The sequence below is a fragment of the Leopardus geoffroyi genome, chromosome B3 (genome assembly GCF_018350155.1).
Source record: "Leopardus geoffroyi isolate Oge1 chromosome B3, O.geoffroyi_Oge1_pat1.0, whole genome shotgun sequence".
Lineage (NCBI taxonomy): Eukaryota > Metazoa > Chordata > Mammalia > Carnivora > Felidae > Leopardus > Leopardus geoffroyi.
In genome coordinates this window covers 69,088,405-69,116,169 of record NC_059337.1, presented here as the reverse complement: position 1 = coordinate 69,116,169, position 27,765 = coordinate 69,088,405, and the positions used below count along the sequence as shown (strand labels likewise).

Below are 27,765 nucleotides of genomic sequence, written 5' to 3'. Positions count from 1 at the left end.
CATTCTCCTAATTGCAGAGTGGCAGTTTAACAAGCTGCTTGACAATTAATTTTTAAGTATGCATCCACGTCTAATTCCACAAGATTGAAGTGTGTGGCGCACAGGGTGGTTTTTTTTTTTTTTTTTTTTTGTTTGTTTGTTGGTTGGTTTTAATTGCAGAGGCACAAATAATGGAAATTGCTCTGAACACTCACACGTGAGCAGCTCAGTTCATTACAAATAAGCTGGCGTCGGTTGTCCATTCAAAGTACATGTATATTAAAGGAGTGAGGGGGCGCCTGGGTGGCTCAGTCGGTTAAGCGTCCGACTTCAGCTCAGGTCACGATCTCACGGTCCGTGAGTTCGAGCCCCGCATCGGGCTCTGGGCTGACAGCTCAGAGCCTGGAGCCTGCTTCCGATTCTGTGTCTCCCTCTCTCTCTGCACCTCCCCCGTTCACGCTCTGTCTCTGTCTCAAAAATAAATAAACGTTAAAAAAAAAAAAATTTAAAGGAGTGAATAACATACCCATTCCGATAGGTCACTGAGCTAGCAAAATCAAAAACGAAACAGTAAATGGATATTTTAGTGTATGAAATTCTTGCAAAAGCTTTCAAGCAATTTGAGGAGTCAACAGATGTTTACTGTAGGAAAAACAAAACAAAAAAAAACCAGTGAGAATAAAGGGGGTGGATTTCCCGCCTAGTGAGTATGTGGTTATTTGAGCTAGAAGTTAAAGCAGTGGCATCAGATGTAGAAGTTTGTGTTCACTTCTTCCCCCTGCTACAGTGCTGATGTCTTCAAGAAACTAGCAAGCAGCATGCTACAGCCAAACTTTGTGGGCAGCACTTTTTCATAATTACATTTATATAAGAAAATCCAGGGGCACCTGGGTGGCTCAGTCAGTTAAGCATACGACTTCAGCTCAGGTGATGATCTCATGGTCTGTGGGTTCAAGCCCTGTGTTGGGGTCTGTGCCGACAGCTCAGAGCTTGGAGCCTGCTTCAGAGTCTGTGTTTCCCCCTCTCTCTCTCTGCCCCTCCCCTGCTCATGCTCTGTCTCCATCTCTCACAAATGAATGTTAAAAGAAAAAAAGAAAATATCCACCCAAACAAAAGGGTCAGTACCCACATCAGACAAATTTCAAACTTCTTTTTCTTTGAAATACTGCAAACAAGCATTTGGACTTTCTTTTAAAACCAAAAGAGGTACTTTCTTGCCATCAACTAAGGTCTTGTAGATGGCATATTTTAACTGGATACCATGTTATCAAAAGGCCAGTTCAAAAATGAATTATGAGTTGTCTGCATACATTTTCATAACCATCAGCTTATCAGAGAAGCATTAAAATCCATTATATTAGCATAAAATCCTAAAACCATAGCGTAACATGTGAGAGAACTGTAAGAAGAGGAGAAAAGGAGCAAGAATGGTGGTATACGTTTCATGACAATTTGGTCTGTGAAAAAACATATTCAAAACCTTAGTTTGAAGGCCTCTCGTTATTATTTAATTTCTGAAAATAGCATCTGGCTCCTTGAAGAAAGACATTGTGTCAAAACTACAGACTACATCCCATATCCGTCCAAAAGAAAATTTATAGGAGATGCAAAAAAAAAAGATTAAAATTATAGAGTCATCACTTTATGCTTTAGGGGTGCTGTCTTGGGCGGAGTTTCCAACATCCTTTGTTCACATGAAGGTAGAAAGAGAATGGGCACGTGGATTGAAATCTACCTAAAATTATGGGAGCCGGGTCTCAAAAGCCGTGGCCAACACAAACAGGCTAATATTTCCACAGCTCATCAGTGATGGGCTATATATAGTCACTAGGACACTCCAGATGAAGTGAGTGGCAACGCTTTTCCTTGGTGCAGGGCAACCTCCATAGGCAGGGGACAGGTCTCTTGCATCCAGGTGGTGTCAAGCAGTAGGAGCTGGTGAAACCAAAGCCCAGAGTAGGTAGGAGATTTACCATAGTCAGACTTCCGGTTGGTTAGCAGAGCCAGGATGATGCCTAAACTTCCTGCCTCCCAGGTTCCTCCCCTAAACAGGCTGCCTCTAGGGAGCAAATCTGAATGAACTCTAATGCCGGACAGATTTGAAAGAGTAGTTTTTGTTTTTTTTTTTCAATATATGAAGTTTATTGTCAAATTGGTTTCCATACAACACCCAGTGCTCATCCCAAAAGGTGCCCTCCTCAATACCCATCACCCACCCTCCCCTCCCTCCCACCCCCCATCAACCCTCAGTTTGTTCTCAGTTTTTAAGAGTTGAAAGACTAGTTTTGACATATAACCTCCCCCGGGCTTTTGCATGTAAGCGTTATTCTGCCCAGTAGAGGTAGTTATGTTTTTAAATACAAAAATATTATTTTTGTAGAAGGTATGGACAACCAGCTGTAAGGGAAAATAGAAAGGGAAGCATCCAAAATCAGAATGTTATTTTTTCTTCACTTCCAAAGAAAAAGCAGGGGCAAGCCAAGTAAAAATGTAATACCGTGGCATCCTGTTCTCACTAATGAGGCAGTAGACAGGGATAACATTCCCAAGATGAAACAGACAGGCACTGGCACTGGGGTGGGGGTGGGGCCAGAGTCCCAAGGGTGGGCACCGAGGAGGTCCCTGGGGACCCTGAAGTAGTGGCTTTTACCAAATCGTGCAAAGGAAGGTCATACTTGAAAACCTAATGGGGCTGTTTTGGTGTATCCTCGCTCCCCTGACTTTATGGCATATGAGGGCAGATCCTACGACTTACCGGATAATACACGCAGAAGTGACTGTAGTTTTTGTCCAAAGGAAAGCTTACGCGCTATTGCAAAGGTGCAATTAATGCCTCCTGTTAGATTTGATTCGTGAAATGATTTCTCTCTTCTAAAAAATGTAGTCTTTAAAGAAAGGTCAATGGGGATGAGGTTTATTTAGAACTGGGTACATAGTTCCTCCGTCTAGTTCCCTCTCCATACATATACCAAAATACATTCTCATTCTGGCTCTTTTCTGACAAATATGAAAGGAAGGCAACAATCTCAGACTGAGAGGCTAAATCTCGATGACGGGGTATCCCTTCCCTTCTATAACACAGAAATGGTGTGAACTCATGGCCCCAGGAATAAAGGGGTAAGGATCCTATTAGCCTTCTTCATTCTGGACGAGTTCAAGATTTCTAAATCTGGGCACAGCTCGAGTTCAAACTTTACTCCAGGGGCTCCTAACTCCTCTCATCAGCATCTTTTTTGATTTATTTGCTCATCACCTAACAATCCCCGGGTATCTTTCGCAGATTCTTAGAAAATGATGTTGTCACTTTTCTGTGACTTTATAAAATGGATGCGTGTTCTGAACTTGACCACAAGGTAAGTATCTCATGACATGTACTTTAATGACCTTTACATGAAGATAGCATAATGTAAGATTAAATCTCACTGCTGGTTATAAGGGCATATGGTACCAGGAGACAATCCCTAGATTCTGAGACAGCTGAGGCTCATCCTCCTCGGACCCAACAACTGTGTCACACACCACACATGTGCATTTCTCTAGCAGCTGTGTTGAGGGTAGTAGTCCCACTCTAAAGGCAGGGGCAAATGAAAGAAGCCTGAGGCTCCTTTCAGAGTTAGTGGGACTATCACATAAGTAATATGGGAAATTAAAGGACTACCTCTCAGTGACGCTATCTGTGAGAAAAGCTCTTGCAGAAGCAATATTTTTCCAGGTCACATTTCCCAATCAAGGTTGAAAGAATGATCGTGTAAGGGTGCCTGGGTGGCTCAGTCTCTTAGGCAGCTGACTTCAGCTCAGGTCATGATCTCGCGTTTGTGAGTTTGAGCCCCAAATGGGGATCTGTGCTGACAGCTCAGAACCTGGAGCCTGCTTCAGATTCTGTGTCTCCTCTCTCTGCCCCTTGCCTGCTCACATTCTGTCTCTCACTCAAAAATAAATAAACATTAAAAATTTTTTGGGTGCGCCTGTGTGGCTCAGTCGGTTAAGCGGCCGACTTCGGCTCAGGTCATGATCTCGCGGTCCGTGAGTTCGAGCCCTGCGTCGGGCTCTGTGCTGACCGCTCAGAGCCTGGAGCCTGTTTCAGATTCTGTGTCTCCCTCTCTCTCTGACTCTCCCCCGCTCATGCTCTGTCTCTCTCTGTCTCAAAAATAAATAAACGTTAAAAAAAATAAAAATAAAAATAAAAATAAAAATAAAAATAAAAATAAAAATAAAAATAAATTTTTTAAAGACTGATTGTATGTTAGCCTCCTAGACATTTTAGCAACTGAAGTCAAGCATGATCTTATGTGCTCATGATATTATGTGTTCTGTCTTATATAAAGTGTAACATTGGGGCGCCTGGGTGGCGCAGTCGGTTGAGCGTCCGACTTCAGCCAGGTCACGATCTCGCGGTCCGTGAGTTCGAGCCCCGCGTCGGGCTCTGGGCTGATGGCTCAGAGCCTGGAGCCTGTTTCTGATTCTGTGTCTCCCTCTCTCTCTGCCCCTCCCCCGTTCATGCTGTGTCTCTCTCTGTCCCAAAAATAAATAAACGTTGAAAAAAAAAAAATTTAAAGTGTAACATTAATATGGCAATCGTAACATTAATGCATTTTACATGTCTTTTTTTTTTTTAAGTAGAAGTCTAACAATGATTAAGTTTTAGAGAAAACGAGAGCCCTTATCAGAAGGAGGGCAGCTGGTAATTATATTAATCAAGGCCTTTCATTTTTAGAAGCATTATGCCCATTCGTGTCAAAACCCACTTGGAACTTCTATGCACCCGGTTATGTAGCACAGCCCTCTGCTTCCTGTGAGGCATCCAAATATGAAAGGAGGGAGTGGAACAGAGATGAAGAGAAACCAATATACATTTTCAGCCCTTGTAGAGATTTCTCTCATTTACTTTTCACCCAACACGATGAGGTAGGTTGCATTCTGAAGATTCAGAAAGTAAGGGAATTTGCCCTGGAGCTCACCTGGACTGAAAACACATCTACCTGATTCTAAAGACTGACTTGTTCTCACTGCAAATTTCTGAGGGATGGTGGGATTGAGGGCTCAGAGGGAGATGGTAACATCTCTTTTAGTGCCATGTCCTGCTGAAAGTGGCTGGGTATTTCATATACTGTAGGTCCAATCAATCAAAAATGTTAAAGCATTTTAATATTTGTATGCAGGGATTCTATCTCAAACTCCAGTCATTTAATTGGCCACAGGGCCAACACGTGTCTCTTGGTAATTTTCTCCCGAATAAAATCAGATAGGATTTAATCACAGTCAAATTGACCCATAGATGAATTTAGCTAGGGTGGACTCTGGGGGCACCAAACATTCTCTGCCTCCAAATCCTCATCATTTATTCTCCTTTTCAACATAAAGCTGGGTCCCACATGCTACTTGCTATAGCTACAGACACTTCAATAACAAACTCTATTGTTAAACAAAGCTGGACACCTTTGTTTTCTTTATTAGCAAGGGGAATTGCTGCAGAATTATAAATCCTTGCAAAAAGACTTCTGTACGCTCATCATGTGAATAAACAAACAGCCAAAGTCATTTTTAAACATGTTCAGTTGCTGCACACCAGTGAACAGACACACCACACAAGGACCAATTTATGGCTAGAAGGAAAAATTACACTCTTCAAAGCATCCCATTTGGTGGCAGTCATGATCATTAGTGAAAGTAATATCTATTTAAAAGCAGTAAATGCCTATTTCCAAACAGAATGGACTGGCATACAAAGGAAGCGTCATCCCACTCAAGCATCCCCAGGCTTCCCAGAGAATCATTATGGTCTGTCATGTTAACTCACTTCCTTTTTTTTTTTTCCCCTCTCCTCTTTTTCTTTTTTTCCCCCCTGCTGAATATCATCATCTAAAATCAAATTAAGTACTAATAGTAAATGTGCACAGAAATCACTTCAGGAAAGCAAAACAATCAGACTCAAGAGGTTATATAAAAATACTCTTTCTCATGGTAAAGATCAAGAGCCCAGATGGAATTGTGACAACATTCCAAGAGGGTTACAGTAGCTGAGCTGAAGCTGTTATCCAGGTGACTAATTAAAAGAACCACCAACAAATAATAATGTCTTAATAATTTCAAGAGTACCATCTCCCATCTATCCGTACTCCAGCTCCCCTTTCAAGTCCCTTCCTTCCAGCTCTAAAATTGCTAGTCAAGGATGATGGTGAGGATAATAATAAATGTGTCAAGATGAGAAAAAACTATTATAGTCTCTGTTTGGTAAAATAGCACAAAAAAGGTGACATGACACACAGGAAATTTCAGAGTCTGACCCAACATGGGGATCAATGAATATTTAGTAATAAATACTGTGTATCATTTATTTTGGACTCGAGTTTTCAAAGAGAATGAATCACCCAGTAAGATTTAGTGTACTGGTTTTTGAATACGGTCAGTTAAAGATGGCCTCTGAAATATATAATTATATTGAGTAAACTTCTCCTACAACATGGCTGGTCTTTAAGGTAGGTCTTATTTGTATGCTCCAAAACTAAGTAGTCACTGTTACCAAGAGTCTTCACATTCTCTTCGGAAAATGAATTGCTATGTATGCTTCTTTAAGACAGACCAAGTTACGACTGTAACTGCACGGCAATAAAGAGGAAGGATTACAACCAGAACTTCTGTACGTACTTTGTCATGCTAAATGAAAGAGTCCTTTCAAATACACTTTTTGACCCAATCAGGATAAAAGAATGCCCAAGAGATAATTCTCCAGTTAACATAGCATCTATCTTCCCAGTTTCTATCCTTGGGCCGTAAGTAGGCAGAGTCTAGCTGATCTTGGTTGAAACTCAAAGTGGTACTATTCCAAATCAACCAGCTCCTCCTCACCAAAGAGGTCTATAAATGATGAGTTGTTAGTTTTGGAAAAAGAATGAGGGATTAAAAATTGATTTGTTCCACTGAGCTGAAGGGCATATGTCTATGGAGGAAAGCATGGGTACTAAGGTCAATGAGAGGGGGAAGTGAACACAGACTTCAGTGAACATCCAAAGAACAAAAACTCACCTGTGTTAATGCTCTACAGTACAAAACAAAGCTATTCTCGGGTGGCTGACAAAAGCATCTTATTTTAAACCACAAGAGTGAAGAATCACAAACACTGGTGTTAAGGACCCTAAGAAACAAATTAAACATTCTAATTTTATAGGTGACAACACTATGGCTCCAAGAGATAATAAGACTTGTGTAAGATCACATTAAATGCTGGAAGATGACCCACATGTAAATACTGATTCTGTTGAGTCTATGATCATCATCTCTTTTACCATAAATGACACATTCCTTATTATGTATGAGTTCATTTGAGTCAAGTGAGAATAAACTGTGCTAGGTACTACAAATTGTTCCTATCTACATGCAGTTTACTCCCCAGTACAGGATGCAGAAAATTGGACTTGCAGTTACAGTACAGAATAAGAACTATTTACTCCCTGTTGCTCAAGCAAGGGCACCCATCCCAGACTTCTGGGGTCAATAAAGGCTTCTCAATAGATCTAATATTCAAACTGGTTCCTTGAAGGCAAAGTAGAGATTTTACAGGGGCAGAGAAACAGGAGGAGGAAGCTGTTCTAACAGGAGGGGGTAGCAGACACACAGGATCAGAGGCAAAAGAGTGCTGCTATGTTAGAGGAAGTGAAAGGAATTCAATATGGTTGGAACACTGAGTGCCTGAGGGGAAGTGGTGAGGGACAGGGCAGGAAAGGTGAGCAGGGTGAACAAATCCAGAAAGCCTTTTTGTCTAGTTAAGGAATTTAGACTTTTTCTCAAGCTAATGGGAAGACAAAGAGTTTTAAAACAGGGAAGTAAAATGATTAGATCTGCATTTTGGAAAGAACATTAGGATAGCTCAATGAAATAAAATGGCAGCACGGGGGTGCATGTGTGGTTAAGTATAAAAGAAATCAAAGCAGTTAGTAAGCTGTTGGTGTAATCTGGAAGACAGGATAGTCATCTAGTGCAATATCTGAGGGGGATGGAAAGAGATATTTGTATTTGAGATATTCAGGCCACAGAATTAAAATACCCGATGATAAATAGATACAAATGGATGTGGGTCATTTGGGAAAGAATCAAAATTATTCTGAAGTCTGTGGTCAAAGACCTTCTGACATGGGAGCTATGGAGTACAGTCCCTCGGTTTTATAGTCAGGGACCATTCTTCTAACAATAGGAAGTCAAGACAGCTCTATATTTTTTCATCATGAATGAAACTGTGGAGTCCCAGAAGGCAAAGACTGAATTCTACAGGATACTTCATTGGGGCAGTCATAAACCTCTGATGAGACTTTCCCAAGAAAAAAGAACTGCCCAACAAGCACCCTCCATCTCAACGCCCTTCTCATATTTTCTGGCAGATCATGGGTTAGGAAAGAGGAGTAGGTTCAATGTCCTATGGCCTGCGTATGCAGCGTAAATGGTGATATCTTCCATTTTCTGGTGGACGTTGGTTAATCCAAAGGAAGCAGGATTAGGGGTGGTCAATAAAAGAAATCAAACACAGAAAGATTTATGTGGATCAGCTCAAGGTCCTAAGGTTTTCCAGTTCAAAACTGGAGGAATGAAATGAAGTATGTACTTTTGGGCTACGGTGTGTCCCAATCCCCATTTAGGATGTAAATCAGGTACTCACCCCTTCGCCGCCATTTTCACCTGTATTGGCAAGCATTTCCTGCAGAGCTCTCACAGAGAGGGACTGTTCCAGCACAAAATTGCAGACGCAGAGATCTGGAGGAACATACTGTGGGAATAAAACCAGAATGAGGATACCTACTCGTATCAGTAGGGGACCAATCACACAGTAACATCTCAAGGGCAAAAAGCCTATGAATCAAAGTGACAGGTGGGTGGGTGGGTGGGTGGTGGTGGTAGGAATATAAAAGGTAGCCTTCTCTTATTCAAGTTAAGATAGGTTTCAAGCTGAATTCTAAAGGATGAGGAGAAGAAAATGTCTAAGTGTCAAGGAAACAGTGACCAAGATGTCAGGAGCAACTTCAGTGAGGCTGGTAGTACACACAGAAGAACACACATACAGCCTTGCTGAAGAAGGCAAAGTAAAGATACACTGATCTACACTGATGCCTGAGTAGGACCAAAGGAAGAGGGCCACGGAGATATCATTCACAATAATTTTAAGAGGACAGTGGACACACCACAGTGTGGCTCTAGACAGTAGTGACACGATAGGTAATCTATTTACTTGTTAAGAAAACCTGGACACTGGGGTGCCTGGGTGCCTCAGCTGGTTGCGTGTCTGACTCTTGGTTTCATCTTGGGTCATGGTCCCACAGTTTGTGGGTGTTAGCCCTGCATCAGGCTCTGCGCTGGCAGTGCAGAGCCTGCATGGGGTTCTCTCTCTCTCCACCCCTCCCCTGCTCTCTCTCTCTCAACATAAATAAAAGAAAAAAGAAAACCTGCATGCTGCACTATAAAAAGGGGCATTAGAGGGGATTAAGAGCTATATAAATATAATTCTGAACAAGCAAAGTCCAGAACTAAAAGAACTGATGGCCCCTACAGCAATCATTCTAATTTATTATGTGCTCCAGTGATATTAATATTTGTACTTGTTCTGGAACATTTCTCAACAATAGTTAAAGACAGCCTTTGCTGCATACTGACTAGTAATAGCTAATGCTCACTGACTATTTTCTCTGTGCCAGGCCCTGTTTTAGGTGCTTTGAATATATTAGCCCATTTAATCCTTACAACCACCCTGTATGATAGGAATTATTCACATTCCAGTTTACAGCCAAGGAAACTAAGGAACAGAGAAGTTAGGTCACATGCCTAAGGTCATGGCTTCTATTTGGCAAAGTTGGATTCAAATCCAGGCAGTCTGTCCCCAAAGTCTATACACTTAACTCTACACGATTCTTGCCACTGATGGAAATATTAAAGACATTTTTCACCACTAGAATGTTTTCAATCAGCAAATATTTAAGTATTACATTTATATAAAACACAGCACAGGGTATTGAGAAGGATACAAAGATACCCAAAATCATTGCTCTGTAGGAGCTTACAATCCAGCTTCATGACATACCATCTTCCTTAGGAATATAGCTTATAATCATTCTGCACGCCAAGCCTTTGTTTCCTACGGGATACTGGAGAACACTGACACTAGGAGAGGAGAACAGGAATGAGGAATGAGGGCCAGAAGTCACCAACAGCTTATGTCTAACACTCAGACAGGTAGAGCTGTTTCCATGGAGCTCCAATTTAAAAGATCAAGCCAGCCTGCTACTAAAGCACAGATAACCTCTCTGACTTCAACATTCTCTTTTTTAAAATAATGAAATCGTAATCTCTAAGTTTCCTTTAATTGGAGGCATTTTGTATACTTTCAGCCCTCTTCCCAAACTCAATGTCCTCAAATAAAATGATGTTCTACTTGGGCCTATTATCTCCCTTCATTAAAGTTTCCAGACCCCCAGGCCAAGAATGTGTAACCCTATCCCATTTTGAGGACTTTTCCACTAAGTACGTTTCTCCTCAGGGTCCCCATATTCTGAAATCTTAAAAACCTAGTCTTCCTAGAATTCTGGTATTACACAAAATTGCCCAATTCTTTTTATGAAAGTTATGATAGGAGAAACTACCAGGACACTACAGTTGTTTTGTTTTTTTTTTTTTAATATATATATTCCTTGCTTTGTTTTTTTTTTTTTTTTTTAATTTTTATTTATTTATTTTTTTCAACGTTTATTTATTTTTGGGACAGAGAGAGACAGAGCATGAACGGGGGAGGGGCAGAGAGAGAGGGAGACACAGAATCGGAAACAGGCTCCAGGCTCTGAGCCATCAGCCCAGAGCCTGACGCGGGGCTTGAACTCACGGACCGCGAGATCGTGACCTGGCTGAAGTCGGACGCTTAACCGACTGCGCCACCCAGGCGCCCCTTTTGCTTTGTTTTCAAAGTCTGTTCTTGCCGCAGGTAATTAACTCATCTGTATGGGACTTGAGCAAGCAAGCAACTGTTAATGCAGGGCAGAGCGTTATGTCCACAAAGGGTTTCTGGAGCACAGAGAGCATCATTTTAAGCAGCATACAATATGATAAAGCGTTTCCCTAAAGGCCTCACGCCATAAACATATATCGCTCAGCTCAGTTTCCCCAAATATGGTGCCATCGCAGAGAATTTTACAGAGATTTTTTTTTTCCCACCACTTTGTCTACCCGGATCTCAGGTCACCAGAACAGGAAGCAAAAGGACCGGAGTTTGAGTGTTTCTTCCTCTTCACTAAAGCATGTGGTTTGGAGATTTTCTATTTAGGAAGGTCTGCAGTTACGGTTGGTACTTTAAAGGGCACTTTTTGGCTAATTCAACATTCACAATCACTTTTACAACCACCGTATCTAGCCCACTCTCCTTTGACAAAAACTTTCACAGTCCTCAGAGCTAGAGATCCCGCCCTGACAGGAGACCAGGGGATTCGAAGTCCCCCTTCTTTCTCTCCTGGGTCTGGTCCACAGGAGCACTCCCCCAGCACTGCCATCATCTACTCTGATGGAGGACCACCAATAATACGGAGACTAGACATGCCCCAATTATGATTTTCTTTTCCTTCCAGATACTAAAAGCCCTAAGGTGGTCATGACTTAACTGCTGGTACACATGGGCACACTGAAATGTGAGAGAGAGGGCACAGGGAGAAAGCACCTCAAATGACAGCACTGTACCTGCACTGGCTTACACAGTTTCCTTACAGTTCAGTGTCTCTACCACTCAAGTGTGGCCCCTTCCTGGAGCCTACGCTTGGGGTTAAGTTCACACTGGTCTAACAGCACACAGAGCAACACGTGGGCAGTGGCAAGGGAGAAGACAGGGCAACAGGAGTATCTGGAGGAAAACAAAATGCAAGTAGTAACTTGTAACATAAACGGAGTCCAGAGCACAGAACCATCTGACCTGCTACCTCAGCTGCCATCCTTAATTAAACTCCACACAGGCCTCAGGTCCCACCTCCACGTTCTTTAAGAATGAGCAAAGGCCACTCGTCCATCAAAGCTAATTTGTTTGCAGCGAGCGAGTCCCCTAGGAGGTCAGCTCATTGTCTCTGTGCTCTGGAGCCTGTGCCTCAGTCACTCTGCCTGGCAGGCATGCGGCATGTGTTTACAGATTCTCAGCACGGAGAGAAGGGCTCTGTTGACATCTGTTCTGAAATAGCTCTTCATCTCTCTTCCCAGCCCTGTCCTTTGCCTGGAGACGCACTCCATTCTCAAATGTCCTACAGAAAACCTTGAGATTCCAGGGCGCGGAGAAAGCCAGGAACTAGGTATTAATTTAGCTCTGCTATGGAAAGTCAAAGAAGGGAAGGCCTACGGACTTCCCATTTTCCATAAATCTATGTAACATCTTCCTCACTGCACTCAACATGTTTTTTCTGGGGCTCACTAAAACCAAGATGGTGGCAATCTGATAAGCTCATTGTTATATTCACATAGCATTTTTCTACCTAGCACCTCACAACATGCACTCAGCACCGTGCTAGCTTGTTCTAGCCAAGCTCTGGGGGATATGAAGAAGGGAGTCAGTTACAAGGAGGGCTGTCACCCCTCTACTACACTGTTAACCACACACTGTTCTGGTTACAGGATTCTTTATGCAGTACAGTCTATTTTGCTAGATTGTGGGAATCTTGAAAAATCTGTCTTTTTCTTTTTTTGGTATCCCCAGTACAAAAAAGAACAAGTACTCAACTTCAGTCTTCTTGAATTGAGTGTGTCCTAGAAGACTACCTGAGAGTATGTGGCTCATGGTGGCTGTGGGTTCATACAAACTGTACTGAGCACTCACCTGCCTGGCTGGACCCTTTCTCCAACTGTTTCATTATCTCGGGTCTTGTTCAACTTCTCTGTTTATCCAGTTCTCACACGGTCATGCCTTAATGATACCCCCTAGAAGTGTTATCAATAGCTCTGAATTAAAATATAGGTCCTATTAGTTAATAGTGAATACTCTAGCCTAGGAATGCCTGAGGTCCTGTAACTGTTCAACTGCTTATTGGTTTAATGAGGATAAGCAGGTGCCTTAGTTTCTCTGTGCCTCAGTTTCCTTATCTGTAAAATAGAGATATTATAGTAACCACTTCTCAGAATGACACTTTTTGTTTAAAGAACTGAAAATAGGGTCTGCTACATAGAAATAATAAATGTCAGGGGTGCCTGGGTGGCTCAGTCAGTGAAGTGTCCAACTCTTGATCTCAGCTCAGGTCATGATCTCACAGTTTGTGGGTTCAAGCCCTGTGTCAGGCTCTGCACTGACACCATGAAGCCTGCCTGGGATTCTCTTTCCCTCTCTTGGCCCAGCCCCTGCTGTCTTTCTTGCATTTGCTCAAAATAAACTTAAATAACGTCAGATATTATCCATCACAGAGCAGTGAAATCAAAACATCAATAACTCACTTAAATGTTCATTTACAGATATAGTGTAGTTGAAGTTCTTATTTTGTTTAAGGATAAGGCAAATTCCCCACCCTTCAAGGTTGTATGGTCAAGGGGGGTATCAGGGAAGCCAATGGACAATTTCCAGAGTAGGTTTCGATAGGCCCAGGGTGAGTAAGAAAACAAGTGAGGAAGCATACAGAATTTAACGTGACTGGGGTGGAAAGATGGGAAGGAGTGGGGGAAGGGGGAGGAGGGGAAGGAGAGGGAAGGAAACAAAGGGAGGTGAGAAGTAAGGCTGAGGAAGAAGTAAGCATTAGACCAAGAGGATCCTGAGTTTTCTTGTCAAGGAGTTTGGACTTTATCTTCAGAGCAATAGAACACCATTAAAGGAAGTTATGCTGAAGGTCATCTAACCAAACTTTCAGCTTTGAAAGACCATTGTGGGTCTAGTCTGAAGGAGGCTAGACCAAGGCAGAGAAACTAATTACGAGGTTGTTGCCATAAACTGGTTATGAGGTGAGAATAGCACAACTTAAAGTAATCACACTGGAGTTGGAAATAAGAGAATGAATTTGAAAAATCTTGAGAAGGTAGGAGAGATAAGACCTGATGATCAATTGGATATAGGAGATAAAAAAGGCGAAGATGACAGGTGTTTCTAGGATGAGAAAGAGTGTAAAAAGGGTAGGAATCAGCAAGAATAAGCCACACCAAGTATCCTAAGAACCACAGAGACCGTAGTTACACTTGGCAAATTGTCCACTGGACTCTCCCTTTTGGGCCAACAGAATGATGACGGGAGAGTGGCTGTGTATGGGTATGCCCACAGATGTCAGCAGAGTAAGGCTCATCTGGAAAAAGAGTGGGAATATGTGAAAATAACATATATTCTCCATAGGAGAATTCCTCGACACCCAGCCACCACAGTCAGCTCAATTAACCTCACTTTCCTTTCCCATGTCCATTTAAGCCATCAGCCGGTATTAGGAGAGCATAACAACATTCAGTACTGCGCTAGCTGCTGTGGGGAACAAAAGACAAAAGGCAGAGTTTCTGTCCTTTAAGGAGTTTTTAACCTATTTGAAGAGACATCTACTGTACATGAAACTTTATAAAACAATGCGAAAGAGAATATTCAATGCTAAACTGAAGGGTATGAGTGATACTTCCTGCAACACACACAGCCTTCTTAGCAATGTTGTGATTAGGAAAGCCCCGCCCAGACTGGAGGTTGGCCTCAAGAAAGTTTTTGTGCACAAGAAGTTCCTGGCACATAAAAAGAAACACAAATTTTTGTTTAACAATGCACAAGATGCCAGAGTTATTTTTTCCATTTTCTTGTATTCTTCTCTTCTGTTTATAGAACATTATGTTTTTTTTAATTTTTAAAAATCTTTTTATTTATTTTTGAGAGAGAGAGAGAGAGACAGAGTGCGAGCGGGGTAAGAACAGAGAGAGAGGGAGACACAGAATCTGAAGCAGACTCTAGGCTCTGAGCTGTCAGCACAAAGCCCGACAAGGGGCTCGAAGTGTGAGATCATGACCTGAGCTGAAGTCGGATGCTTAACTGACTAAGCCACTCAGGTGCCCTCCTCCCTTCTGTTTACAATTCCATTAATGAAAGCAGCATTTTTAAGTTATGAGCTTCATACAACCTCTGTCTTTACTTTGCTTTTTTCACCCAACTCCTTAAAGGAAAAGGTCAAGCACTTGCAAGTATCATGAGTCAGTACAGGGAGGGCACAGAGAAAAGAGAAATAATAACTTCTGTTTACTAGTTTTTCTACATATACCTCCCACTCCAGTCCCAGGACTGAGCAGTTAGATGCATGAGCTTGAGGCTGTATTATACTTATGTGCTGATGAGTTTATATGGACTCAGCCCCACTGCAATGGATAGGCCATTACTAATTCCAATTATCTGGGAGAGAAGTAGTGACTATAAAAACAGAGGCCAAAACTAAGTAGTCAGAGCTGAGGTAGCTGAGAGAAGTGCATCTCACATTCTTTGATCCACATTATGAAGAATCAGCATAGCCAGTGGGAAGTTCTTGGGCAGATGGTACAGAAGCATCCAACCAACGATAGGTCTGAAGGTAGGAAGTAAGGGACCCAGACAGTTCATTCTTTCCTCTGGGATTCCATGTAAATGGGGACCAAAGAGTGAGTATATTAATTGCATAAGAATCTGAAACTTTAAGGGGCGCCTGGGTGGCGCAGTCGGTTAAGCGTCCGACTTCAGCCAGGTCACGATCTCGCGGTCTGTGAGTTCGAGCCCCGCGTCGGGCTCTGGGCTGATGGCTCAGAGCCTGGAGCCTGTTTCCGATTCTGTGTCTCCCTCTCTCTCTGCCCCTCCCCCGTTCATGCTCTGTCTCTCTCTGTCCCAAAAATAAATAAACGTTGAAAAAAAAAAATTAAAAAAAAAAAAAAAAAGAATCTGAAACTTTAAGCCAGGATGTTGGAATATATTTGACCTTCCATTTTAATTTTTCTTCTGTTATTCCTTAGTGTTTAACAATTTTTTTGAAGCTCTGGCCTGTTTTGGCTTGATTACATAAATTGAGCAAAGAATTTTGGTCTACAAGTGAGCCAAAATATTAAAGCAAGGTGCCTCAGTATGGTCAATGGGACAGTAATAGGGGCAATAAAACAGGAGAACCACAAGACAGAAGCAAAGCTGGGGGCAAAGCAGAGGGTCCTTGATAAGCCAGCTCTCACCAATAGGACATTTCTATTCAGAAGACTTGAAACTTCTGAATTTTATTAATGAGGATGGTATCTCAATTATTACCTTCATGCTCTACTCATGCTGCTTGAGGTAGCCTAGTCCAAGAATAAATATGGCTCGTGGTTATTCTCATGGCTGTAGATTTAAAAGTGTGAATACAAAGGAAGTCTATTTCTTTAGGTGCACTCTGTCTGCTAGAAATAGGCAGAGGTAGACCCAGTCCCCAGTGGCCTGGTTTCTATCGTGTTTGTTCCATTTCACCACACCACCTCAAAAAAAGACTAATAACCATCACCCTATGATGGCTTGATATAGTCCTAACTCAACGACCATCAATGAGAAGGCATCCCTAGCCTCCTGGCATAGAAAATTAATCTCTCCTCTAGAAGATGTTCCAGTTGGGTGCAGAGTGGCATTGGATAAGACCAATTCTCCATGGGATAGCATCAAGATAGCCAGAGATGGCATGCGTAGCTTGAATTTCAGGAGTTTTAAGCACTACACAGACATGATCTCATCCACCTACAGCAGACATGAGCTCATTTGTGGACTTCCTCTCTACTATTGATAACACATAATTATTTGTATTGTGTTTATGCTTCAAAGACAGAACTAGCCACCAACCAAACTAACACCCACATCTTGTCCCAACCAGCTTTAAGTATTTATGCAGGTAAGTGCTTTTTAAACCTATCTTTGCCACCTCTGCTAAGTTTTTGATAGATTATAATGAAGTTATATAGTGAATGTTTAAATCTGAAGATGTTGCCTAGTATCTGGATTTCTATGAAAGTGGAAGATGGTTTTTACAATTATTTTAGAGGCAACTCAACTGCAATACAAAGGAATTAGGTAAAACTTACACGGGTAAGTGGAGAAACAAAAATAGAACCCGTATATATATTTTAACTATATCTACTTACTCATCTATATAATTTTACCAGATACTGTGAATTCTTTATATATATATTCTCTCACTTAACTCTCACCTCAACCCTTAGGGAAAAGATTATAGCCAATTTACAGATAAGAAAACAGACTCAGAAAGGCTAAAACACTTCCTCACAATCACACCCTGGAAATGGCTTTTCAATCACCAATTTCAAACTCAACTCTTTCTGACCGATCCTTTGCCCCTTCCCCTGTAAAGAGAAGATGCCATCCCTATGCCAAGCTTGCAGAATTTTCCTATGCTGCCTCCTCTCAACTCTTATACTTTAATAAGAAGTTAAGGGCTTCATATTAGATTCTTGACTCTCTCAGAAAGAATTCTCTATTTTAGAACGGCCACTGGGAATACAAAGGCTATGACTGCAGTTAGGGAGACAATCAGGGCTCAAGAGCTTTGTAAAACTGAGATTTCTGGCAGGAAAGACCATACATAGTTCCACAATCTAAGACTGACTGACCATGTAAGTGCTGTCTTCCAAAACGCAATCTAATTCTGGCCATGAGGGGGCCGGTTTCCACCAAGGATATGTATGTGAAGATTTTAAAAACATGTACATATGCAGATTGTAGATATTTTGAGGGAACAGACTTTGCCTGTCTGTGTTAAGAACCGTTCTCATGAAACAAGGTTAAAAATGTGTACAAACTTAATTTTTTCTTTTCTTTTGTTTTAATGTTTTTTTTTAATTTTTTTTCAATATATGAAGTTTATTGTCAAATTGGTTTCCATACAACACCCAGTGCTCATCCCAAAAGGTGCCCTCCTCAATACCCATCACCCACCCTCCCCTCCCTCCCACCCCCCATCAACCCTCAGTTTGTTCTCAGTTTTTAAGAATCTCTTATGCTTTGGCTCTCTTCCACTCTAACCTCTTTTTTTTTCCCTTCCCCTCCCCCACCCGCGTGGGTTTCTGTTAAGTTTCTCAGGATCCACATAAGAGTGAAACCACATGGTATCTGTCTTTCTCTGTATGGCTTATTTCATGTGGCATAACACTCTCCAGTTCCATCCATGTTGCTACAAAGGGCCATATTTCATTCTTTCTCATTGCCACGTAGTACTCCATTGTGTATATAAACCACAATTTTTTTATCCATTCATCAGTTGATGGACATTTAGGCTCTTTCCATAATTTGGCTATTGTTGAGAGTGCTGTTATAAACATTGGGATACAAGTGCCCCTATGCATCAGTACTCCTGTATCCCTTGGGTAAATTCCTAGCAGTGCTATTGCTAAGTCATAGGGTAGGTCTATGTTGGTGGGAATGCAAATTGGTGCAGCCACTCTGGAAAACAGTGTGGAGGTTCCTCAAAAAAAATTAATGTTTATTTTTGAGAAAGAGAGGGAGAGAGACAAAGTGTGAGTTGGGGAGGGGCAGAGAGAGAGGGAGACACAGAATCTGAAGCAGGCTCCAGGCTGTAAGCTGTCAGCACAGAGCCCGATATGGGGCTTGAACTCACAAACCATGAGATCATGACCTGAGCTGAAGTCGGAAGCTTAACTGACTGAGCTACCCAGGCACCCCAAAACTTAATTTCTTCTATTTTAATACTTTGCTATGATAAAAGAATAAAAGGTCTTTCTGAATATAGACACAAACTATTTAAATCAGATAAGTGCCAATTTTTGCTTATATTTTTGCCAACAAAAGCCATTATATGTAAGTGGTAAGGTACACACATTGTTTTAAAAGTTTTAAGTAATCTCTACACCCACCACGGGGCTCGAAATCACAACCCCAAGATCAAGAATCACACCCTCTTGTGACTGAGCCAGCCAGGTGTCCCTGAAAAAATTGAATAATACAATTGGAAAAAATTCTTTTTGGGAAGAGGAGGAAGAGGTCATTATCTTTGAAAAGAAGTCAAGAAGCTCCCTTCTGACTGATGCCTGAGGAGTCAACTATAAGAATGTGACACTCAGAATCCACCTGTTTCTAGATGCATCTTTTTTTTTTTAACGTTTATTTATTTTGAGAGAGGTTCGGGTGGAGCAGAGAGAGGGAAACAGAAAATCCCAAGCAGGCTCTGCACTGTCAGAGCAGAGCTCCACATGGGGCTCCAACTCCCCAAGTTTAAGATCATGACCTGAGCCAAAATCGAGTTGGACACTAAATCGACTGAGCCACCCAGGTGCCCCTAGGTGCATCTTCATTGCAGAGATGAGGGAGTTGCTCTGGAAGAACTGAAAGCCATGGAAAATCACTGCTGCAACAGAAGGAGACTTACTAAGCAGAAACACCCACAGCCATGGGTGAGCAATGGCAGCATCTGATGCCGTGCTGGCCTAAGGTTTACTCCAAGACAAGAGCATGAAAAGGCATGGAATAAGTTGATAATGTGCAAGGAAAAGGGAGAAGTTTATCAAGTTATAAAAAGGTGTTGATACTTAAAACAAAAACAAAAACCTTCTACTGGCGATCTAAATATTTACTCAAGAAGACCACTTGTTGAGGTCCCTGGGTGGCTCGGTCGGTTAAGCGCTCGACTTCGGCTCAGGTCATGATCTCACAGTTCGTGGGTTCAATCCCCATGTCGGGCTCTGTGCTGACAGCTCAGAGCCTGCAGCCTGCTTCAGATTGTGTCTCCATCTCTCTCCGCCCCTTCTTCACTCACACTCTGTCTCTCTCTGTCTCTCTCTCAAAAATAAACATTAAAAAAAAAAAAAAGAACACATATTGAAATGACTTCTATGCCAAGGAGATGCCACTGCCACCTAGAAGCAGGACATCTAAATTGCAGGACAAATATCCTTTGACAAAAATCTCGCTGAGAATGCCAATCCAAATTGTGGAAGAACTAAAAACACCCAAAACCACTGTTTCTACTCCCCATCTGTGAAGTATCCAGATATTGGCTGTTTAACTGACACGGACCAGCAGACACAACACAGTCTAGCCTCTCTTAGGGAGAATGTTTAGTGAAAGCAACAGCTGCAACATCAACTATCCTTTTGATAAAACTCAGATTTCTCTTAAGAGCTAACACAAATAAGCCTGTTCTGGAAGAATTTATGCAGAAATATGGTGGGCCCAAGAATCCCCCGGGTAAGAGTGCTAACATTTCAGATTCCTGGGACCCTTCTCCAGATGGGTACTTTAGAAGAATATTCCAGGTGACTTTGAAGCAGGAGGTCTCTGACCCCAGTTTGAGAAACACTTGAGAGCAACAGGCCCAAAGAAGTAAATCTGGGTCCCTAGAAAGTAGCTGATTCTCATTCTAAATGCTTCCATAAAGAATTCAGTTCATCAAAATATCAAATTTTCTTTCAAATGCACAACCCGGTAATTTGAAATCCACGTGACTGCTGTTTTTATAATCTTGCCTGATATGGCCCCAACCAAAAGTAATATCTAGGTGTCCAGGACACCTATCTTCTGCCAAGAATCAGTTGTTTCTGGCACAGTTAGGAAGAATGTTACCAAGGGCTTGGCAAAAATTAGTGCTGTGAAGCTGGTGTTCTTTAAAATAAGGAAGAAGGGGCAGCCAAAGAACCAGAGACAAAACGCTGGGCAGCTGGCTTATAAAAACTGCCTGCTGGGAAAGAGCATAGCTGACAGGCTGGATGGCTGGTTTGGTTCTTGACTGAGCCAAGTTTTTCCCCCAGGCCGGCATGGTCAGCATGTTAGGAAAGGTGCCAAAAGCTGGAGACTTGGAATACTTGCATCTGGGGGGAAAAAACAAGCTGTGGAGAGGAACAGCAAAACATACCTACTGTTTATGGACAGAGATAACCAAAAAAACAACTCTTTATATGGTCCTTAAAAAAGACGGCCATAAATAAAACTCTTCTTTAATGAGTGGGACAGGTAATACAACAAGTTTTGTGGATAAATAAAGAGACTCTAAAATATCTAGTTTTCAACGGGAGCCTACCAAGAGAAACACACTGTTATTCTCAAGAGCTTGTGTATCAGAAAGATAGTAGAGATCAGGAAAGAGGACAGGTAGCCTCTCAGCAAGGAGATGAACTTTGTGCACGTCCCATGTTCCATGAAGAAGTTAGGGGCACACACATCAGCTAGAAGAGGAGCACAGGGTACAGGATGATGGAGTTAGAATGAGATATGATGGGCAGAAACACCAAAGGATAAGGTAAAAAGCCGAGGGGGCAGGCTGGTAGGAAAGCCTAGTCTCAAGCTTGATTTACTTTAGTGTTGGTGGAAGGAACATGGACCAGCACCGTATCAACCATGCATTCCTCTGTATTTCACTTGCTCCTTCCTCCCTTTTGCGCCATGACATGGTTGCTAAAGAGTTTAGAAATCATGATGAGGCTGCTCTTTATTACCAAAGCAGCGGTATTCAACAGCTGCAGAACAGAATTTGTGTCTCTTGGCCTTTTCATTGCATAAGAGGAAGGGGACAGTTGAGAAAAGCATTATGAGGAACCCACGGGAATAGAGAAAATGCCAAGCTGGACCTGAAGGCTGACAGAGACAACAGAGACACTGGGTGCTCGAAGTGCTGTTCCCTAAGGTGCATCAGCTCCGTGAGGCTCATAGACTCAGGATCTCAAGTGGGCACAGAGCTCATGGATGAGGGGCAAGGACAACAGCTTGGCTTTCAAATGGCTTGCCTTTTTTTTCCTAATGCCGCCTTCCCACTCTCAAATTGAATCCAAATTCCAATGTGGAAATGCAGCTTTTAGTTTTACCCACTACATGAAGTTTTTGCTTTGGTAGAAATAAGCATATCACTATAAACTAAGTTCTGAATTAAAAAAAAAATTGGCAGCGGTATATGGACAGATGTTCATAACATTTGCAGTTATAAAAAGCCTTTGTGATGATAAGTCACAGTCGTAAATATTCTTTGCCAATATGGAAAAAGTACTTTTATCCCTTTATAGAGACCAAGACCCCAACCATTCTAACTGCCTCATAGCATCTGAGCTAAAGTACCACTACTAAATGCTCACATGGACAAAGATTAGCACTACATGCAAGGATTAGTACCACATACCCTCACTTGCAAGGAGACATGTAGTACTCAGATATTTTATTTATTTATTTTATTAAAAACTCTTTTTAATGTTTATTTTTGAGACAGACAGCATGAGCAGGGCAGGGGCAGAGAAAGTGAAAGACACAGAATCCAAAACAGGCTCTAGGCTCCAAGCTGTCAGTACAGAGCCGGATGTGGGGCTCAAACTCACAAACCATGAGATCATGAACTGAGCTGAAGTCAGATGCTTAACCGACTGAGCCACCCAGGCGCCCCATCACAGGTATTTTAAAACATGTACATACAGCAGGGAGTCAGCACTGTTAGTGGCTGCGTAAGTTAAAAACATTCACAGGGCACTGAGTGGCTCAGTCAGTTGAGCGTCCAGCTCTCATTCTCGGCTCAAGTCATGATCTTATGGTTCATGAGATCGAGCCTCCCTTCAGGCTCTGTGCTGACACAGAGCCTGCTTGGAATTCTCTCTCTCTCTGTCCCTCCCCTGCTCTCTATCAAAATAAATAAACAAAAAACACATTCACTTAATAATAAGCACTGCTTTAAAAAAAAAAAAAAACAACACAAAAATAAACTATTGGAACTGTACCAAAATAAAAAGCTCTTGCACAGCAAAGGAAACAAACAATAAAATTAAAAGGCCACCTACTAATTGGGAGAAGATATTTTCAAATAGTATATCCAAATAAGGGGCTAATACACGAAATATATAAGAAGAGTATACAACTCAACACTAAAAAATATAAGCTGATTAAAAAATGGGTAGAAAACGTGAATAGAAAATTTTCCAAAGACGACATACAAATGGCAAGATACATGAAAAGATGCTCAACATCACTAATCATCAGGGAAATACAAACCAAAACTACAATGAGCGATCACCTTACACCTCTCAGAATAGCTAGAATCAAAAAGATAAAAAGTAAATGTTGGCAAGGATTTGGAGAACAAGGAACCCTTGTGCACTCTTGGTTGGAATGTAAATTGGTGCAGCTACTGTGGAAAATCATATGAGGGCTCCTCAAAAAAATTTAAAACAGAACTACTATATGATCCAGCAATTCCACTACTGGGTATTTACCCAAAGAAAACAAACAAACAAACAAACAAACAAAAACTAATCCAAAATGATATGTGTACCCCTATGTTTATTGTAGCATTATTTACAACAGTCAAGATATAGAAGCAGCCTAAGTGTCCAATGACAGATGATGGATAAAGAATATGTGACACAGACACACAGACACACAGACACACACACACACACACACACACACACACACACGACTATTACTCAGCCATAAAAAGGAATGAGATCATGCCATTTGCGACAATATGTATGGACCTAGAGGGTATCATGGTATTATGTCTTATTGTGAAATAAGACAAAGAAAGACAAAAAACCATATGATTTCACTTATATGTCAAATCTAAAAACAAACAAGACAGACTGTAAATACAGAGAATGGATAGTTGCCAAAGGGGTGGGGGGAGCAGTGTTGAGAGATGGACAAAATGGCAGATGCAGCCTTCCTGTTACGGAATAAGTCACAGGGATAAAAAAAATAAATAAAACTAAGCACTACTTCACTAGAGAAGTAGTAGAGAGGCCTATTACCTCCTTGGGTTAGGTCTTCTTCAATAATGTCCTTCCTACCAGGAAGCATGAGCTGGACAATCACAAAATGCTACTGATCTGTGAAGATCTATTGGATCTCATTCTCTCCAAAGGTTCCCTCACTTAAGTCACTAATCCCTTTCACTCAGGGCATGAACCAGCTCTGATCAACACAAAGAAACCATTAAGAGACTTGGTCTCTTTCTGCCTGAGCCCAACCCATCACTCAGCGCCTAGTAAAGCTGGCCAGGAAATATCATGTCCACAACTGCCTCTGCTCAACCATTCAAGGTCACGTGACTGTGCCATCACTTGAGTTCCCTTCCTCTCAGCTCTGCCCAGTAACTAACCCAGGTTACTAAGATTCATCATCAACAATGAGGATGGGGAATAGGTGTTCCAGGGAAGATTATGGCCTTTCCTTTCCCCTTCCCTACTGGATAATCAGGAGTTACCTCCATTACATAATGGTTGAGTTAACTTGGCTCCACTAGAGACAATGAACACATTGATAGAAACTGACGGAGCAATGACACACCTCAGAAAGCAAAGTCTTGGCTCACGGTGACCTAAGCAAGGCCTGTCAAGACCCTATAAAGATAAATGCTTCAAATTATCCAGTTGCTCTCCAGGGGCATTTGTCCTTATGTTCTCAATGAGTAAGATGGAGATGAAAGTCATGTTTGGCGTCCTATTAAACTTGTACACTTTGGGAAAGAAGTAAGTTCATTCATTACTATAGCAATTGGGAACTTTCCATAGCAGGCTGTAGGGAAGTTTGAATGTGATGCCAATGAAACCAAGGGCATAGATTTGCTTCATTTTGTGATGACATCTACACACTAAGCTGGCTAGCTACTTTATCATCACTTAGTTAAACGTTGATGACTGCAACTGCCACTATTTCTGAAAGTGTAGTCTGAGGACCACTTGCCTAAGAATCATACAGAAGTTAAGAAAAATAAAAGCAGAATTTCTGGCCCTACCCAAGACAAGGATGGAGATGGAAGACGATGCTCATTCAAGTTTGAGAAGCATTGCCCTTCTGGGTGAGGTCTGTGCCAAACCCCCTGGATGCTGGCCAGGGTTATCATCTTTGAAGATAAAACATTCTTGACATAACTCACTTGGGAAGCCAGGTAGTGAGCAAAACCACAGCGCTTAGTTTTCAACTTACACAGTGCTCAGAGGAGGCTGCAAAAACCTTCTCATGCGCATCAAAAAGTTCTCATCTTTCTTGGCTTATTTGTCACCAAAATTCATCTTTAGCTGTTTACTAGAGGTTTTCTTGAATGATAGATAACACTAAGGCTTCTTTGTTGACTCAGTTTCAGAGCTTTCATTAATTTCTGAAAACCCTCCCCATGTTTAGGTACAAGGAGTGAAATGGTTTGGACCCAGATTGCATCCAAATTTCAGTCTCCAGTGACCGCTCCTGGGATGAAAGAGGTGGGCTAGAGATTATTCCCCGCTCTGCGCTCTGAGGCAGGAGTAAACCTGATCCACCACAAAGAGATGACAATCTCTTCTGTTGTGAAGTAGAACTATCTTAGGATATAGACTGAAGTGCTCAAGTAGGGCTTGGGGCAAAAATCCTTGATGAAAGTGCTTCAATAAGAAATGGATCATTAGGTCAAAGAGTTTTTGTCAACTACTCCATAGCTAAAAAACAAACAAACAAACAAACAAACAAATAAACAAACAAAAAAACCCAGCTGTTTGAGAGAGGCTTACAAACAGCTTTATTACACCAGCTGTTTGCATCTTCTAAAGGTTTTGGATAAAGCTCAGTTGAGTTTAAGTGAAAAGGAAAGAAAATTATTTGAAAACATCCTAACAGAGAAAGCAGCTAAATCCTGGAATGGCTGAATCCAGGAAAGCAGCTAAATCCTGGACACTTTGTACTCCTTCCCTGAAAAAAACGTGGAAGAACAAAAATACGCTCACTCTCCAGTGTGTTTTAATTATTTAAAGTCACCTATTTGTTGCATGTCAGGAAATGAATAACCAACAAAATGTTGTTTGCAAAGGATTCATACAATTTTTTCCATTCCTCTTGTTTGTTCAGGGTCACTGTTAAAAATTTAGAATGAAGCTTTAAAGAATAAACTTGTTGCACAAATTGTTGAAAAAGAGAAGATGTCAACTTAAATGCCTGGAAATCTTAACTTCTCAAACAAATTTAAACATTTCCTTTACAAACCTCTCCTCATAGGATGGTCAAAAATCAGACCCGAGAGGTTATCTTGTTTAACATCTTACAGCACGCTGGAGAGAGAACAAAACCACTTCTCTCAAATCGCCATCCAGTGTTCTTTAGAAATGGTTCAGTCTGTGAACTATAAAGATGTCCATAACTTCAAAAGATTACACAAAAGGTCATAATCATGACTTAAGTTTTATCCTCAAGTTTTAAAATACCCATGGGAAATAAAAATGATACATAGACACGGCTTGGGTTCTTAAGATTCAAGTTCTAACACAAATGCAATGCATCATGTTTCTTCCATATAAAAGCAATGAATGAAAAAGAGATACTATAATCACAGGGGGGAAGAAAGCAAGTCTTTGTGATATAATTAGTAAGTTCAGGAGTTGATGCAGGAAGAAAAATACTGCTAATCGAGATCAAAATAGCAGCTATTAGGTCTGAAGAGCAAAGTACCAAGTACTGCAGAGGTGCCTGGGTATGACTAATACCTACTCTTAATTCACCTGGGGCCATTTGCCTACTGTGAACAAGTAAATGACAAATGAACAGTAGAGCTGTGGTGCCACTTTACACACTGAATAAATTTTTTTGTGAAGATTCCCACCACTAAGGTACAGACTGTCTTTAAATAAAAAGAGGGGACTTGTTTTTCCACAAGCAGTTATCACAACAGTATTAATAACTCAAGTGGGAAGGTGAACAATATAGATGAGGAAAGATCTTGGGGTTAAAAGATTGGACTTTTTTTTTTTCCTTTTTAATGAGGTCCTCAGAGCAGCAAATGACAAATGCATTAATAAACCTGACCTGTGTTACATTGGACTTTTATGCTATTTCTTTGGATATCTGTTTCCCTTCTCATCTCTTGACAGTTAGAAATAGCAGAGCACGAGGCTCCACGTGGATACAGAAATAAGAATAAAACTCCCTCAAAGAAAATAGTTTAGCTGCTAATTGAGAAGAACTGGAGCCATGTTTTTCAGAATCTGATCATAGTTAGGCCTATAGCCTAACCCTTCAACTGGGTGAATTCATGGATGGCCCAACGTGAAATGAAATTTGTTTTCCTCCCTGCACAAAACAATAATAGTGCCTGGCCCAATGTCAGCAATAACCTGATGTAGAGTAGCCACCCAATGCAGAAAGCCTGCCCTGCTCCCCACCAAGACCCCACCCGAGGGCCAGCTCACCACATAGTCATGACTGTACAGAATACTCCTACCGATTCTGTTCACCTGCACATGTTAGACAGCAAGGCTTGGCCATGAAAACAGATCCTCTGACAGCTAAGAGAAGGTCTCATCTAACAGAATGAGTATCCAGCCTCCATTTCCTGCATGCCACTGAATGGCCACCATCCTCCAGAAAACTGTAGGCTAAGCCCACAAAGGCTGTCACCTTTGTTTTCTTGGACAACTGCCACAGTGTAAATTCTCTTCTGTGTTAGTTTTCTTCTTCTGTATGATCATTTCCTTAATGCTCTCACCCCTCCAATCGCCTCACTCAGCCCTTTCTCTCTTCTAGAAAGTGTACTCCACAATCAACATGTTCCATCATTCATCCTCTGCCTTCTCTCTGAATACTGCCTGGAGACATGAAACCCAGCTACTCCCAAAAGACACCACTTCCCTTGGAGACTTCCCAATTACAGGATGCTCATTCTCTCATACCTCAGGTGACCGAAGATTAAGAGGTAGGCTCTGTGTCCTTTCCCACCAGGACTGTCTCTAGATCATTACTCTTCTTAAAGAACTTAAGAAGAAGAGAACTTATTCTTAAGTTTCCTATTCCTGGTAACATCATCCTCCACTCCCTCCCTCACTGGTGTTTGTGTATTTCCTGGACCTGCCCTTCGCTGAAATCTCTGGCCCCTTTTCATTCCTACTACTGTTAATTTGAACATTGAC

At 41.6% G+C, this 27,765-nt stretch overlaps 1 protein-coding gene across 19 annotated transcripts in view; it reads right to left on the bottom strand.

Moving 5' to 3' along the window:
• RYR3 (ryanodine receptor 3) overlaps positions 1 to 27,765 on the bottom strand; it is a 529,106-nt gene that overhangs the window by 320,256 nt on the left and 181,085 nt on the right. For all 19 annotated transcript variants that reach the window (XR_006704802.1, XR_006704801.1, XM_045450137.1 and 16 more), the window contains exon 3: positions 8,627 to 8,734. Coding sequence is in view for 17 of the 19 variants with exons in the window: in XM_045450137.1 (XP_045306093.1) it covers positions 8,627 to 8,734 (108 nt within the window). In the remaining 2 variants the exon portion in view is untranslated. The remainder of the gene's footprint in view (positions 1 to 8,626; positions 8,735 to 27,765) is intronic.